The sequence below is a fragment of the Antedon bifida genome, chromosome 2 (genome assembly GCF_963402885.1).
Source record: "Antedon bifida chromosome 2, ecAntBifi1.1, whole genome shotgun sequence".
Taxonomy (NCBI): domain Eukaryota; kingdom Metazoa; phylum Echinodermata; class Crinoidea; order Comatulida; family Antedonidae; genus Antedon; species Antedon bifida.
Window position 1 is genome coordinate 31,146,012 of NC_136227.1, and position 14,570 is coordinate 31,160,581.

At 29.9% G+C, this 14,570-nt stretch overlaps 1 protein-coding gene across 4 annotated transcripts in view; it reads right to left on the reverse strand.

Moving 5' to 3' along the window:
* LOC144834595 (autism susceptibility gene 2 protein homolog) overlaps window positions 1-14,570 on the reverse strand; it is a 135,180-nt gene that overhangs the window by 90,865 nt on the left and 29,745 nt on the right. For all 4 annotated transcript variants that reach the window (XM_078689458.1, XM_078689459.1, XM_078689457.1 and 1 more), the window contains exon 2: window positions 12,155-12,274. In XM_078689458.1, coding sequence (XP_078545584.1) covers window positions 12,155-12,274 — 120 coding nt within the window. The remainder of the gene's footprint in view (window positions 1-12,154; window positions 12,275-14,570) is intronic.

Here is a 14,570-nt window from a genome sequence, read left to right on the forward strand (position 1 = left end):
CAAGATGACATAATGTGTGGATGATATGAAATGCATTATTACTTCATATCAATCAATACAAACTGCTTATTCTTATTAGATATATCACCTTTCCAACTAAGTAGTATATTATTAACAAGTTTGCGAGTCTTCATGCGTCCATTGTCTGCCGATAAATGTAATTATAACCGTTGGATCAATATCGACATGATTGCTAATTCTGAAGGACTTGAAAATGGTGAACGACACGGACAAAAATAATCTCGAGAATACATGAAACAAAACCACTGTGTAGCATCTTATCAATTGGTACCAAACATGACGGTGTCGTCCTTTGAATATTTTAAATTGGTTGCCAAGTAATTGAAAACAAACGACAACTTTTAAAATTGCTAATTGCAATTAGAAAGACATTGTTAAAATAAGAACAAGATTTTCTATTAAAGAACAAAAGAGATGATTGTACAATCCATTAGGAATATTAAAGCCTTGAGGAAACAATACAGAATTTTACCATTAGATTTATGTAAACAAATTAAATACATTTATCGAGCATTCATGTTTTATTGAATAACGACTTTATTTAATTGTGACTACTTTGTAGATACACTCTCATGTCTAATTGATAGCCTTGAGTATGATTATCATTAGAAAAACCACACACTTAAAACATAGGGGCGCTTTAAATAAGTTTGAAATGACCTATGACTTTATGGAAATGAGGAAATATATTACTATTTTATTTGATGTTTATGATATGATAGGTCAACTTGGGTACAATTGTAGCTATGTTTTAATTTTGTATGATTTTGTGATACTGTATTTCAGTTTGTACATAGTTGAATCCTCCCAGATAGATTACCCTATAATATCATCATTAATATTAAAATCCCAAGAAATATTACATTTCAAATGAAAAATGTCTATTAAAAATAGACGAGAATAAATCATTTTTGTCATTGTCGTCATCTTCCTCCCATTTTAAGGAGTCGCAAACGATTAAATAAATTGCTGTCTATCTGTCTACTACTTCACAATATTCTAGTCGATAATTTGAGTTTAATATTGCCACGACCTTCGTAGCCAGCATTACAGATGAAATGATAAATCAGAGTACAAATTGAAATGCTTTAGCGAACGTATCAAGTATAATTTGATGATGTACGTCAATGGCTTGATAACTCCACTGTTCTCATTGTTGTTTCATCAATGTAAATTTGAAATGCATTTGTTGGTAAATTGGACATATCGGGCAATTAGATGTACAGTTCTCCAATTATCCTTATTATTGGTCCATTACGGTATATCTTGTCATAATTTGTTACCTCGGGGAAAACGATTAGGCAATTAGTTGATAAAGATGATGCAAAGCACCTTTGAAAGCCGTTTATAACACTATTTTGTACGCAACAAAGACAAAAATAAAATGTTTTTATGATGAGGTGATTTATTTTTGACCATAAATCGTTTTTAAATCTGATTCTGCTAGATGGTAATAAATACAATACTATGGAAAAATATTTTGAGATTCCCACACATTGCAAGTTCAAACTAATATTATAAATTATTAGCTGCTATATATTCTGAGATTTCCTCATTTTATCGTTTCAAATTAATTATTGTTCTTTGCCTGTTTATTTAATAATTATTAAAATCTATATTATACTTTTTATTTAAACAGACCTTGATGTATACCTTTACAAGTTTGGTGCGGTACTTAGTGAGGCTCTTAAAGTCTTATTCAATCATTTATGGTGGTGTGCATTAGGAAAATCTTCAAGAAAATCTTAAATTGGGCCATTAACTTTTCATTTAATTTGATATTAAATTATATCCCATAGTATATTTCTAGATATCAGTGCCACTTTAAAAATTAGGTCATCATTTTGGCTTTTAAATTAAATTCAATCCCTGGTCACCTTATGTCATATTAATTAATATGATTCTAAAAGCTTTGTAGTTAAAGTAGTAATTTCATATTAACGATATAAATGTTTATATGATGAGCAATAAACTAGACGTAAAACTGATATAAGATTATAGAAATGAATAACACTGCCTGGCTAAATATAGCATAGGAGTGCAGTGTGCTAGGTTTAAATACTGTTTATGCACCGAATAATATTATGGTTATAGGCCTAAATTGATTATAATCGCACACAGGTACACATAAACTACAGCGAGTCAGACTAATTCCTTAATTAATAATTAATCACTATAAAATATTGGAGTGTATTATGGTTTAAATTGAGACAAAATTAAGGAGAGACTGGATTTACCATATTAAATCTACACATTTTGAATGTAAGAAATCCTAGAGTTTATTACTATTATATACAGTAGTTGGCAGATAAGGATGGATTAATATATTCAAGAATATAAATAATGTTTAATAATTTATATACTGCCAACACTGTTATTATTTTATTATTTTCCATTGGATTATATCCAAGTCCATATTGCATAACACTTATTATTTTGTCTTCAATAAATATTAATATCTCAAGTCACGAAATATGATTATTAATAGTGTAAGTAGGTAATATCTTTATATTTACACTATAGAATGATGCTTTTCTAATAAGGCATTAATTTTTAATTATTTCATAAAAAATAAATTTGTGGATAGCCAATATAACAATAAACTAGCATAGTACTGTTTTCTCTATTGAAGCGAGGAAATTTAACAACAGGACACTGAGCTCGCCTTTCCAAGATAGGAACTTGTAATAGTCCTTTGATCTTATGTCTGGCTGCGACAAATACCAACAGTACTGTACTATGTACATATTCTCTGCGGCTGTTAAGGGGCATGAAACTGACCGGGTCGTAGCCACAGATAAACCCTACTCTCCGGAGCTCAGCATCTTGTTGTTAGATTGCCTTGATTGAGGGAGTATGTGGAGATTTGAAATTAATATTTGAATATAATGTTTGTCTATCTGTCTATTTGTCTGGCTGTGTAAACATTGGTAGCATTATGATAAAGAGATCTCAATATGGTGCATTTCGTTAAATGATGCAAATCACATTAATATTGAAATGGGTTAAATTATACATAGTTTTAAAAGCAAAGCTCTTGAATTTTTAATTCTGATGGTACCTGAAAAAAGTTAATTTCATTTCTGTTAATGAAAGTTAAATACAAATCCATCAGAATACAAATATAATGTTTTTTCAGGGTTTTCAATGATTTATTAATATTTACAATTCTGCACAAATTAAAAAAATAAATGTATCTGCAACTAATACATTTTGGGTAATAAATAACATTTTAAATGAGTTGAATATTTAGTCATCAAATATTACTTTGTTGCACATTTATCACTAATAAAAAATCATTAATATTTAACAATTAATATGGTAATCACACAAAATAATTACTGGTCAAAAATATGGATGATGAAGATGCATGTATTTCATAACCAACCATAGTATGGCAATGATTTATTTGTTTGTTTATTTAGAAGGAAGGGGAAAGGAATGGAGAGGGTTTGTTAACTGTATATCACCAATCTGTTTATACCTCCTTATAAGCTCTGTCTACACTGTCATCAAACAGTTATGTGACAAAAAAATGTGAAATTAAAATATAATCACCTTTTTTTGCATCCACTCCGAACATCAATATAAACAATTTTACCTGTGGCCAATTGTTATCCTTATCATCAATCTACACAATCAATCTAAAGCTCTGTCTACACTATCAAACTAGATTGAGGAAAAAAGTGTGATGATACTACCATATTTGGTCATATAACTACCATATTTGGGCACATCACACTTGTTGTCAAACTAGTATGATAGTGTAAACAGAGCTTTATACTATTTTAATATTACAGTATACAACAATAGGTTTAAAGTTATTTGATTAGAATTAACACATATTATTATAATGTTGTATGAATCTACCTCTGACAAAAAATTACTTTTTAGTATTAATCACGTTTTTTTGCAACCACTCCTTTCCTAACATCAATACAACATCATCAATATACACAATCAATCTAAACCTCAAACTTTCATCACACATTGAACATGGGTCCCTATTTTATGACATCTTTCAACCTGACTAACTATCAAACTAGTTTGACAAAAAAAGTGTGATGTGCCCAAATATGTTAGTGATATGCCTAAATATGGTATTGATATGCCCAAATGTGGTAGTAATATGCCATCATCATGTCTATATATGGGCACATGACATTGTGTTTGTCACATAAAGTTTGATAGTGTAGACAGATCTTAAAGCACGAAGTAAACATAAAGCTTGATCAAACATAATCGCACAAAGTAAAGAGACGAACGAGAACATAAAGAGAATATTACCCGTTTTCATCACGTCGTTTCAATCAACTATGACAACTAAAGAACACCACACTTAAACTGATTGATGTTTAGTGATGAAACTTAAGAGCACTCTTGAAAAGTAATGACAATGGTGGTAAGATGAGAAGACTGAAGAGCATCATCACCATAGCAACAACTTCATCTTTGAGTGTAACTAGGATCTGTTAGTTGGCGAGTAAACAATCAACGAAAAACAAACATACTTTATAAATTACAATATTCATTTTCAAATTTACAATACGGTATATTTTTCGTATTTAAGTGTACAAACTTCGGTGTGATGATGACATCTCTTATCATTTATTTCATATTTAATTCATAAATTTCTTTAAATAACCACATTATGAACAGTACTTACTGTACCTACCAAATATGGTTTTGTATACTGTAACTTAAAAGCTGTGGTCAGGTTGATAAAGTACACGCCTTTGAGTTTGAGCATGTTTTTTCATGAAAAGGGCGCTATATAAATGTGGTATATTATTATTATTATTAAAATGGTTGTTTATAGACCCAATACACATACAGATCTGGGGTAAATTTATCAAACTTACTACTTACTACTTTGCAGAAAGAATCATCTTAACTTCGATTTAACTCACTGATTTTACTTAAATCTGTTTTTATATTTGTTTTCTTTTAAATCTTAAATGATAAAGTCCGTACCATACAATAAGAAGAACTCATTTCATAAATAAAGTTTTTCACATACTGTAAACAGTTCTTAGCAATATTTATTATTTTAATTTAATTTTAATTGTTACATGTTTATGTCTTGTCATATTGTATTTTTGTGAGGTTCCCTAATGATCAACTTCGGCTGGATGGACCACCCTTGTAAACTATTGTGAACTAAATAAAATAAATAAATTGATATGAGCAAAAAGCTTTATAAACGGCCATCCTAATATTCATCAGATGCAAGAATGTTATTTACTGAAAATCTACTAATAATATCAATCTGCTACTTATGCAAATGTCCACTTAATAAGAAATAAATCAAAGTACAGCTCTTTATATAAACCAAGAGAGGGAGCTATTCAATTAGCAAACTGTGCAATATGCTATTAAAATTAATTTTCACTTAAATAATTACATATTTTTAATGAATTTATCAATAATAATCTAATTTTGGAAATTTTGTAATAATAATAATAAAGGTTTTTGTTACCATTATTTGTATTGTCTTCCATAACAATCATTGTACAATATATTTATAAAAACACAGCAGTTAAACATTATATATTAAACCTCTAAAATAACAATATGACAAACATCTTTAATACAAAAAAACAAGACATTTAAAAATATTTTTCCAGTGTAATAACAGAATATTGGAATAACAATCTTATTTACGGGATTGATGTAAATTGCAATGCAGAGTAATACAGCTATTAGAAAACAACAAAGATAAGGATGATAATGCGCCAGATTTGTGAGGATTCTGGCGTGAATACCGGTAAGTTTGTGGGGCTTAAGGACGCATTAGTAGGCAATATTTTCCAAGCAGACAATGACTTATGTTGTCAACAATTTACACTCGATATAAATATCTCTGTGACGATATGGAATATATGAATATTAAAATAACATATCATTGGCAAACAAGAAAAATAATATAAATAATACAATAGCTCCCAAATGCAAAACTACTTCTACTACTAGTTAGTACAACTATAACAAGAATAACAGCCCTTTGAAAATACAGTATGTTTCACATGTGATTCTGGTCAGTTCCAGGGTAAAGGCCCGTTTACACTAGGACGATGAAGATCGACGATAAATAAACAAATATGCATTGTTCATACATAAAACAAAAAAAATCTAAAAAGTTTTTATTCTAGAACTATTTAGGAACCATCTATGCTTAATTTGATGAAAATGATATTTTCACATGTCCAATCAAATAACATCATGATTAGTAAGAGCAATAATATCGTGACAATACAACGATTTTTTTGGTTGTATTGATCATGACGTCACTTGATTGGATTTTTAAAAATATCATTTTTATCAAAGACAGCATAAATGAGTATTCTATAATTCTAGAACGAAAACCTTTCTAAATTCTTTTGTTTTATGTAAAAAAAATGCATGCTTATCTATTTATCGCCGATCGTTATCGTCCTAGTGTAAATGCGCCTTTAGACAGCAGTTTTGACACAGACATCAATATACAAAAAAGGAAATTAAACAATGCCAAAATTTCAAACCAAACACGGCCAAAGACAAACAAATGGTGTTTTCAGAATATTTGAAAAAAAAAATGTTTATATTGCAAGATTTTCAATATCATTCTGTTTAAACATGAGGCTTAATACTCAACTTGCTATATATTTCAGTTTCATCTGTAAAAATAAATTTTGAAATTGAAGAATGACATTAAAAAAAGAAATTGCAAGATAAAATTTGATACAGCTCGGACTATATATCCATATTTGGTCAATTTTGATTAATTTTTTTCTGTAAAAATCCAATGTTGATATTAGAAATCATAATTCGCAGTTGCTGCAGAAGTTATAGATATTAAAAATTGATTTTTGAATTGCTTCCTTTTCACCAATAACAAACACGATCAAAAACACTAATCAGAACCACGGCTATATATAAATCACTTGAAGCTATCACTTACACCCTCGTGAGGATAACGGCTTGCGGAATCTTCATGATTTGCAATTTGCCCAAAAGCGGCTCTTGCTAATATTGATAAATGGTCATCAAATTTAAACACTCATTAAGTATATTAATCATTTTTCTTCTTTTTTTTTTTAACGAATACTTCACATGCAAACTGGAAAATACTTAGTATGGCCTAAAGATAAAATACTAAACTGTCGCTATCTATATAAACGATAAATCATGCAGTAAACGAGACAGAAATATTCTTCTTTTTTTCAATCCAAACATATATTTATTATCGAAAAAATGATTTATATTTGATCAATTTTTAAAATTCTAAACTTCAGCATTAGAATTGCAATACATATTTTTTCCGTTTCATTTTTAAAATAAACTCTGAAATTGTCAATAAAATTTTTTATTACAAATAATTAAGTACAGTAGTACTCACTGTCTTTGAAATAGTACAAGCATACATTTAATTGGTCAGATGTTTTGCCTACTGTGATGTGCTCAGTAAAATACAATTCTCGGTTGGGATTCAAATCCACAACCTCCAGATGACTAACCTGGCTTTATACTTAAGCTCTGTCTACACTATCAAACTCTATGTGACAACAAAATGTGATGTGCGTGCCCATACATGGACATGATGATGTCATATCACTACCATATTTGGGCACATCATACCTTTTTGTCAAACTAGTTTGATAGTGTATACAGAGCTTTAGAAAACAGAGGTGGATAAGGTTTTAGGAGAACCTCTGACCAATTAACTTAACTCAATAAAAACCTTGGGCAGATGAAATTTAAAAATTGTTTGCTTTAGTTAGCCTACTTCTAAGCATCTACTCCAACCTAGCAAACTATAACATCTTTAGGCCAACATATCTTTATAAACTGAGAAGGTTAAAGAACAGTGGCCGTATTCACTAGTCACTCTAAAAATTACCCTTGCCCTTAAATTAAGAAAAATCTCCTATATAAGTGAATACAATTTACTTAAATATTTATTGAGTTAAGTGAAATACTTAAGGGAAATATCTCACTTAAGTGTGATTGGTGAATACGGCAACTGGTGAGTGAAAGACAGGTGAACCTGAGCATCTCAACATTGTAAAGAGTGTTTTAATTAAGCTATACTTAGTATGTTTGTTATGTTGTTGAACGAGTGATAGAACAATCAATGTGCTATTAACATTCAATCGTTTCAACAACATAGTCTTACAGGTGAGGATGAGTAATAGTGAAACTGCAAAAGGTCAAAAGTCACATTCTAGAGGATACAGAATAAGAATTCGTACTATAGGTATTGCGATGGAATAATGATTGTATGCAATATCATCCAAGAACAACACCAAAACTACCAATTATATCTTTGTAGCTGATAATAAATGTAGGATGTGCCCACCTTGGTGGATTAGTCTATTATTGTTGAGGGAACTTTACATTTTTGTATCATAGCTCTCCCTATGCAGATCATGGGCTATTTTTGGTTTATCACCGTAAAGACACATTACTATTTCAAAAGTATTTATTTGATGGGATAAATGTTAAAATTAAAACTAGTCTATTGGATAGGGCAAGATAAAAAGAATTAAAGTAACACTTAAGAGCAGGGTCCATAGAATATACCATTATCTGATAGGGGTTTAATCAAATGTTATATATTCGAGTTGTATCTCTCTTCTTTGAGAGAATAGGCCAATGTCGGTTTATCCAGGTAAGCTACGCAAGAAATAGACAAAATAAATAGAACTTTTGCTAAAAACATTTTCATCCTTGGTCACTTACTGTGAAGATTTACTACAAGTAATAACATCATAACAACATACACTGTCAATAAATAATCTAAAAGATGAAGATAGAATCATATTGAAGTCAACTTGATCTTTAGTTTTTAAAAGACGTATCATGATTAGAATTTCAAATAGGTATATTAATACAAAGTATCGGTAATGGAGATGTATATTACATGATGACAATCGCTTTCAACAGTTTGACATGAAAACTAAATCATTATGGAAAGAAAAGAATATTATTATTAGCATAATGTGAATTAAGGAGTTATTAGAGGTTTTGTTTCAAGGGCAATTTCCATAAATCTATATTAAAATACTTAGAAAGAATTATAATATTATATAATCTAACAGTTATGTTCTCCCCTCGGAGGTACAAAGGCCTATGTTAGTTTATCCAGGTAAGTGATGCACAGAATAGACTACTGTACTTTACTATTAGATTATTTAATACATATTAAATAATCTAATAGTTAAAGTATGTTCTCTCCTCGGAGGGAGAAAAGGCTATGTCGGTTTATCCAGGTAAGTGAGGCATAGTATAATAATCTACCAGTTATATTCTCTCCTCGGAGGGAGAAAGGGATATGTCAGGTTATCCAGGTAAGTGAGGCATAGTATAACAATCTAACAGTTATATTCTCTCCTCGAAGGGAGAAAGGGCTATGTCGGTTCATCCAGGTAAGTGATGCACAGAATAGACTACAGTATAACAATCCATGATGTTCTCCCCTCTGAGGGAAAACGTTCTACCGGTATGTCTGTTAGGTAAGGGAGGCATGCACAAAACTTTCCTATTTTTTTGCTAGTTGCAATCGAATTTCGAACTAAATTCTTTTTTTTTCTTATTTTAAATTAAACATTCTAAATTGCTTTTTAAAAAACTGTAAAGCGTTTTTACTTCAATTATTATCATAATATTACTAAATTTTCATATTTGAAAATGAAGAAAATTAAGAAAAAGGCTTATTAGTACAATACTAAATATAGCTAGCAGTTCAATATATCTGATTAGATTGCAAATGTACATGACTGAACATCTACACTATCATATTACAAAAATAATGACTAATTAATGGTGTGGATTTATCTTATAAAAGAGGATGTATAAATAACTTGTTAGAAATAATGAATATCTACGAATGTTAATATTCTAATATAGTAGATTGATGAGAATGTTTGAAATTCAATGACAACGATTCGTAGAACCTTTTATCGAATGTTTTTCTGTGAAACTTGATCTAAGTCTCGAAGAAGATGATATTAATTCATTTCAAGTTTATGGAACACCACTTTGGTTATACATTCCCTAAATCGTTTTTATTGAAGCAATATATATTCATAAAATAAACAAGATTTTAGATCTGGTAGCTAAATTATTATGAATTAAGAAATTTAAAATCTTGGGAAACATTTAGACTGGAGTTCATACTGAAGGTATAAACTTGATAATAACATAAAACAAGGGTAACTCCAAAATAATATAAAAAAAATCAACATTTTAAGAATAAATTATCAAAATGTTATAATTAAATCAGAATTGGGTTTTCCTAGCTATACTACTGTAATGTTGAAAATTGTTCCAAATGAAGAAAAACTCTTAGCAACTAAAGCTCTGTCTACACTATCAAACTAATTTGACAAAAAAGTGTAATGTGCCCAAATCTGGTAGTGATATGCCCAAATCTGGTAGTGATATGACATCATCATGTTTATATATGGGCACATCACATTTTTCTGTCACATAAAGTTTAATAGTGTAGACAGAGCTTAAGCCTAGTACTAAAACTTGGATCTACTATAGAAAAATAGCAACCAAAGTGCTTATAATACAAGTAATGCATTCATTCTCATGAGCAATGCTCTTATAGTTACTTTAATGTAAGCATGAAAAATAAAGGTCTAAATTCTCACAAATGGTGTAAATTCACAATATAGAACAACATAGTGTGAAACCATGCAAATGCCTCATTACCTCCGGACAGCACGATAAATCGCTCAATATCCCACTAAAAGTATCACATAACCTCAGTCCGCATTATCATGTTTTTACAGACATTAAACATAAAGTTAAGTAGAAATCTAAGTATCAGATCATGTATTTTTTTCTAGGGAATTTCAAAATAAACTTAAACACTGACACCATAATAATGTCATGGCAATAAATTGAACTAGCATGCGAGAGGCATGGATTCTAAACCAGTCTGTGCCCATGTTGATTATCCTTGGTCGAGATACTTTACTCTCATTGTCTTGCCTTTTGGATGGGATACAAAGCTGTTGATATCATATACAATGCACAAAGCTGGATATGAAAACTATACCATTTTATGCATAGGGATGTTCTCCTTTTCAAATTGTGACACTCTCCAAGTAGATACTGTTGTCGGTTTATTCTGGTATCGAAGCTAGGCATGAAATAGGCTAATAATACAGTTTTAATAATAAAAAGTAATATTTTTTATATTGACGATCGATTTAACTTTTTTATAGCACATTTTCAGATGAAAATCAAACTGTATTGTCCCCACATGACCAACTTTTGATATACTTTAATCAATTGTTATGGGCTTGTCTGAATAATACAGTATAAATTAAGTCCCTTTAATGCGCAATATTTGTTAGACTTTTAATGCATGTATCTCACAGGAACACAGCAGGGGATTAATAAATTTTTTCCATTAAAGGGAAAGTTAAAGATAGTTTTATGAGTAGAGATGCTTTATGAGGAGTTATTAGTTAATGGTAGATTTTATGGTTATCACATGAGAAGTGCTTCTACTACTAAAACACTTTAAAGAGACCATATCCCAATGATTCAACAACCTAATATTTTTTAAACTATTTTTTAGGAACATCTTGGTTGAGGGTTGGTCTTCTCAAAGATGGCTTGCCATACGTTGGCTTGCCATACAGTACGTTGTCTTGCCAACTATTTATCAGGGCTAGTCAGTTTTTAAATTTAATAGCCCGCATTGTCTAGTAAAGTTGGTGCTAATTATTTACTTGGCATGTCTAACAAGATTTGTTGACTAGATTGTGGTGTATTTTTTTTCAATTATTGTTTGTCTCTATTTTGTAAATGGTGGTCTCTGCTTAAAGTCTATTTTTAGACTTATTTTGACCACATTTATACTTAATTAATTAAATATAAAGAAATATATTGTATATTATTTATTTGTGGAAAATCAATAAACAACAACAATTATAGGTTTATTCTTATATAGCGCATACGCAGGCTCTCAGTCTCAATGCACTGTATAAATACAGTCCATTGAAGCAAAACATGAAATGGCAAAATTGTTATATTAATGAAAAAGCTTGTTGTTAAAAGAAGTATCTTCAGCTTGGTCTTAAACGAGTTCATCTACATCGATGGCAGCAGACACAACAACAAACACAAATACCTTTTTAAGAGTCGGTTGTTTCTTGCGTCCTTTAATATGTTCTCTCTCCCGTTCTCTGTCAATGTTCGTTCCATCTTCTAAAGTTTGCCTAAGTTTGCGTGGTTTTACAACCTGACCAGTCTGAAACAGATAAATGAAAAAAAAAATTATAGATTTATACATGAATGCAATTTAAGCAATTGTTGTTATATCCAGGTAAGCTAGGCACGAAATAGACATAATATATGACATACTGTAAATCAAACTTATAAAACATTGTGATCAAATAAAAATTATTCTTAAACACATTTGTACAAATATTAAAATATCAACAATAATTCAATGTCTCAAAAAGGGGTGTGGTTTGTGGACTATATCATCTCTGGAGAAGGGTGCTCAATGAATATTCCACGTTTTTAGTTATACCGTATCTCGCTCTTCAGGGAGAATAGGCTATTTTGTGTTTATCCAGGTAAGCTAGGCACGAAATCAACATTGAAAGATGTAAGGTATAATCTGTTCCTGTATTTGTGATGGGGTGAAAATAAAGAACTTTTATCTAAAGTAGTAGTACTACTAGTAGTAAATGAACTGCCCTCAACCTTTCCCTGCAAAAACAAATTTACTGCCTTAGTTAATCAACGCACCACATTAACACGTATTGCTCATCAGCGAGGAAGTCATGCATGCAATGATTATGCGCTTTTTTTCAACATGTAACATAGCCTATATTTTACTGCGCAATGACATCAACAAATTTATCATCAAATCCTGATGAGACACAATAGAATTGCAATTTGAGATTACAGCGTAAACACAATGATCACCAGATATAAATAAATTCAATACAATTAAATTTGATATTTTGCAGAAAAATTAATAGCTCAAAAATGTTATTACATTCAAAATATAGAAACATAGGACAATTTTTTTGATAAAATGATTGTCAAGGTGTCACAATAAAAGCTAAAGCTTGATTTTATTATTGTAATCAAGATTCGGATTAAGGAGGTTTTATTGCATTGCACGATTATCTCATATTTATTGGTGTTATGATAGAAAAACTGGAGGGGGCGACAAACTTGGTATAGATAAGAACATTTTTTAAACCCATGTTTAACTGTCTGAATTCTGTTTTTTAGATTATTTCTATATTAATTCATAATTACATTTGAATAGTTGGTAGCATGAACGGCGCACCTAAACATTCTGATTGCACGATGTATTTTGTGATGCGTCAAACCCGTAAAAATGCATAAATTCTGTTGAAACACATCAAATTCATTAACAATATGTACGTATACCCTCCCAAAATTGTTAACTTGGGGTTGGAACGTCTGATAAAGAACGATAATATATTATGCAAGGGTACAAAGAGAAATTATGGTGAGTTATAGGTGGGCGAAAATCGTTACCAAAAATATATCAGTAATTTAGATTTTAATAATCTTCAGCACAACAGGAGCCAAACTTGCTATAGTTTGGCTCTTAGAGATCATAAAGCATTGATTTTAATCCATATTTTGAAAATAATACTCAATATTTAAATTATAATTTAGTTACTGTATTACTATACATGATGATTAATACAGAAACGTAATTCAGGCGAGTTCACAAACACACTAATGAAGTCTTGCAGACAACATACTTCTTGGAACTAATTTATTTAATAGTAAAATTATACTGTCAAATAGATAAACTAGTGAATAATATTAATATCTAATCTAATCAATAATGATACAAAATTTAATTAAATATGTAATTAAAATGGAGTACACAATGAAGAATGCTCTGCCTATGTTGTATTGTAAGTTGAAAAAAAAGTATTGTTAACTATAGAGGGCAGCATTATATTTTTATCTGAAACCAGAATTGTTTTTTTATTCTGCATTTGAAAAATGTCAGGAAAACGGAAATGCATTACTAACTATCTAAAATCAAAGAACTGTAGGTCTGTCTGTCTGTCCACTTTTCGTCATGGTAGGAACTGGAGATGTCTACATTATCAAACTAGTTTGACAAAAAAAGTGTGGTGTGGCCAAATATAGTAGTGATATGCGCAAATATGGTAGTGATATGATATCATCATGTCCATATATGGCCACATCACATTTTTTGTCACATAAAGTTTAATAGTGTAGACAGAGCTTTATACTGTTAATTATACAAATTTAAAAATAAATTTAAAATAAATACAGACACACTGACTGTACTTTAACATGGTCATTAAACAATTACAATTGATTAGATCTAAAGGGGTATTTTTGTACAGAAAGTGCATTTAATATATGGAAATTATGAAATAATATTTTGGTAGTTACAAACCAATCTCACTTTATTGAATAATAATCAAAATACAATAATCTTATTAATCAAATCTATTAGAGGACTTACGTCAAAGATATTATTATAGTTGTACCTTAACATTATCTAATAG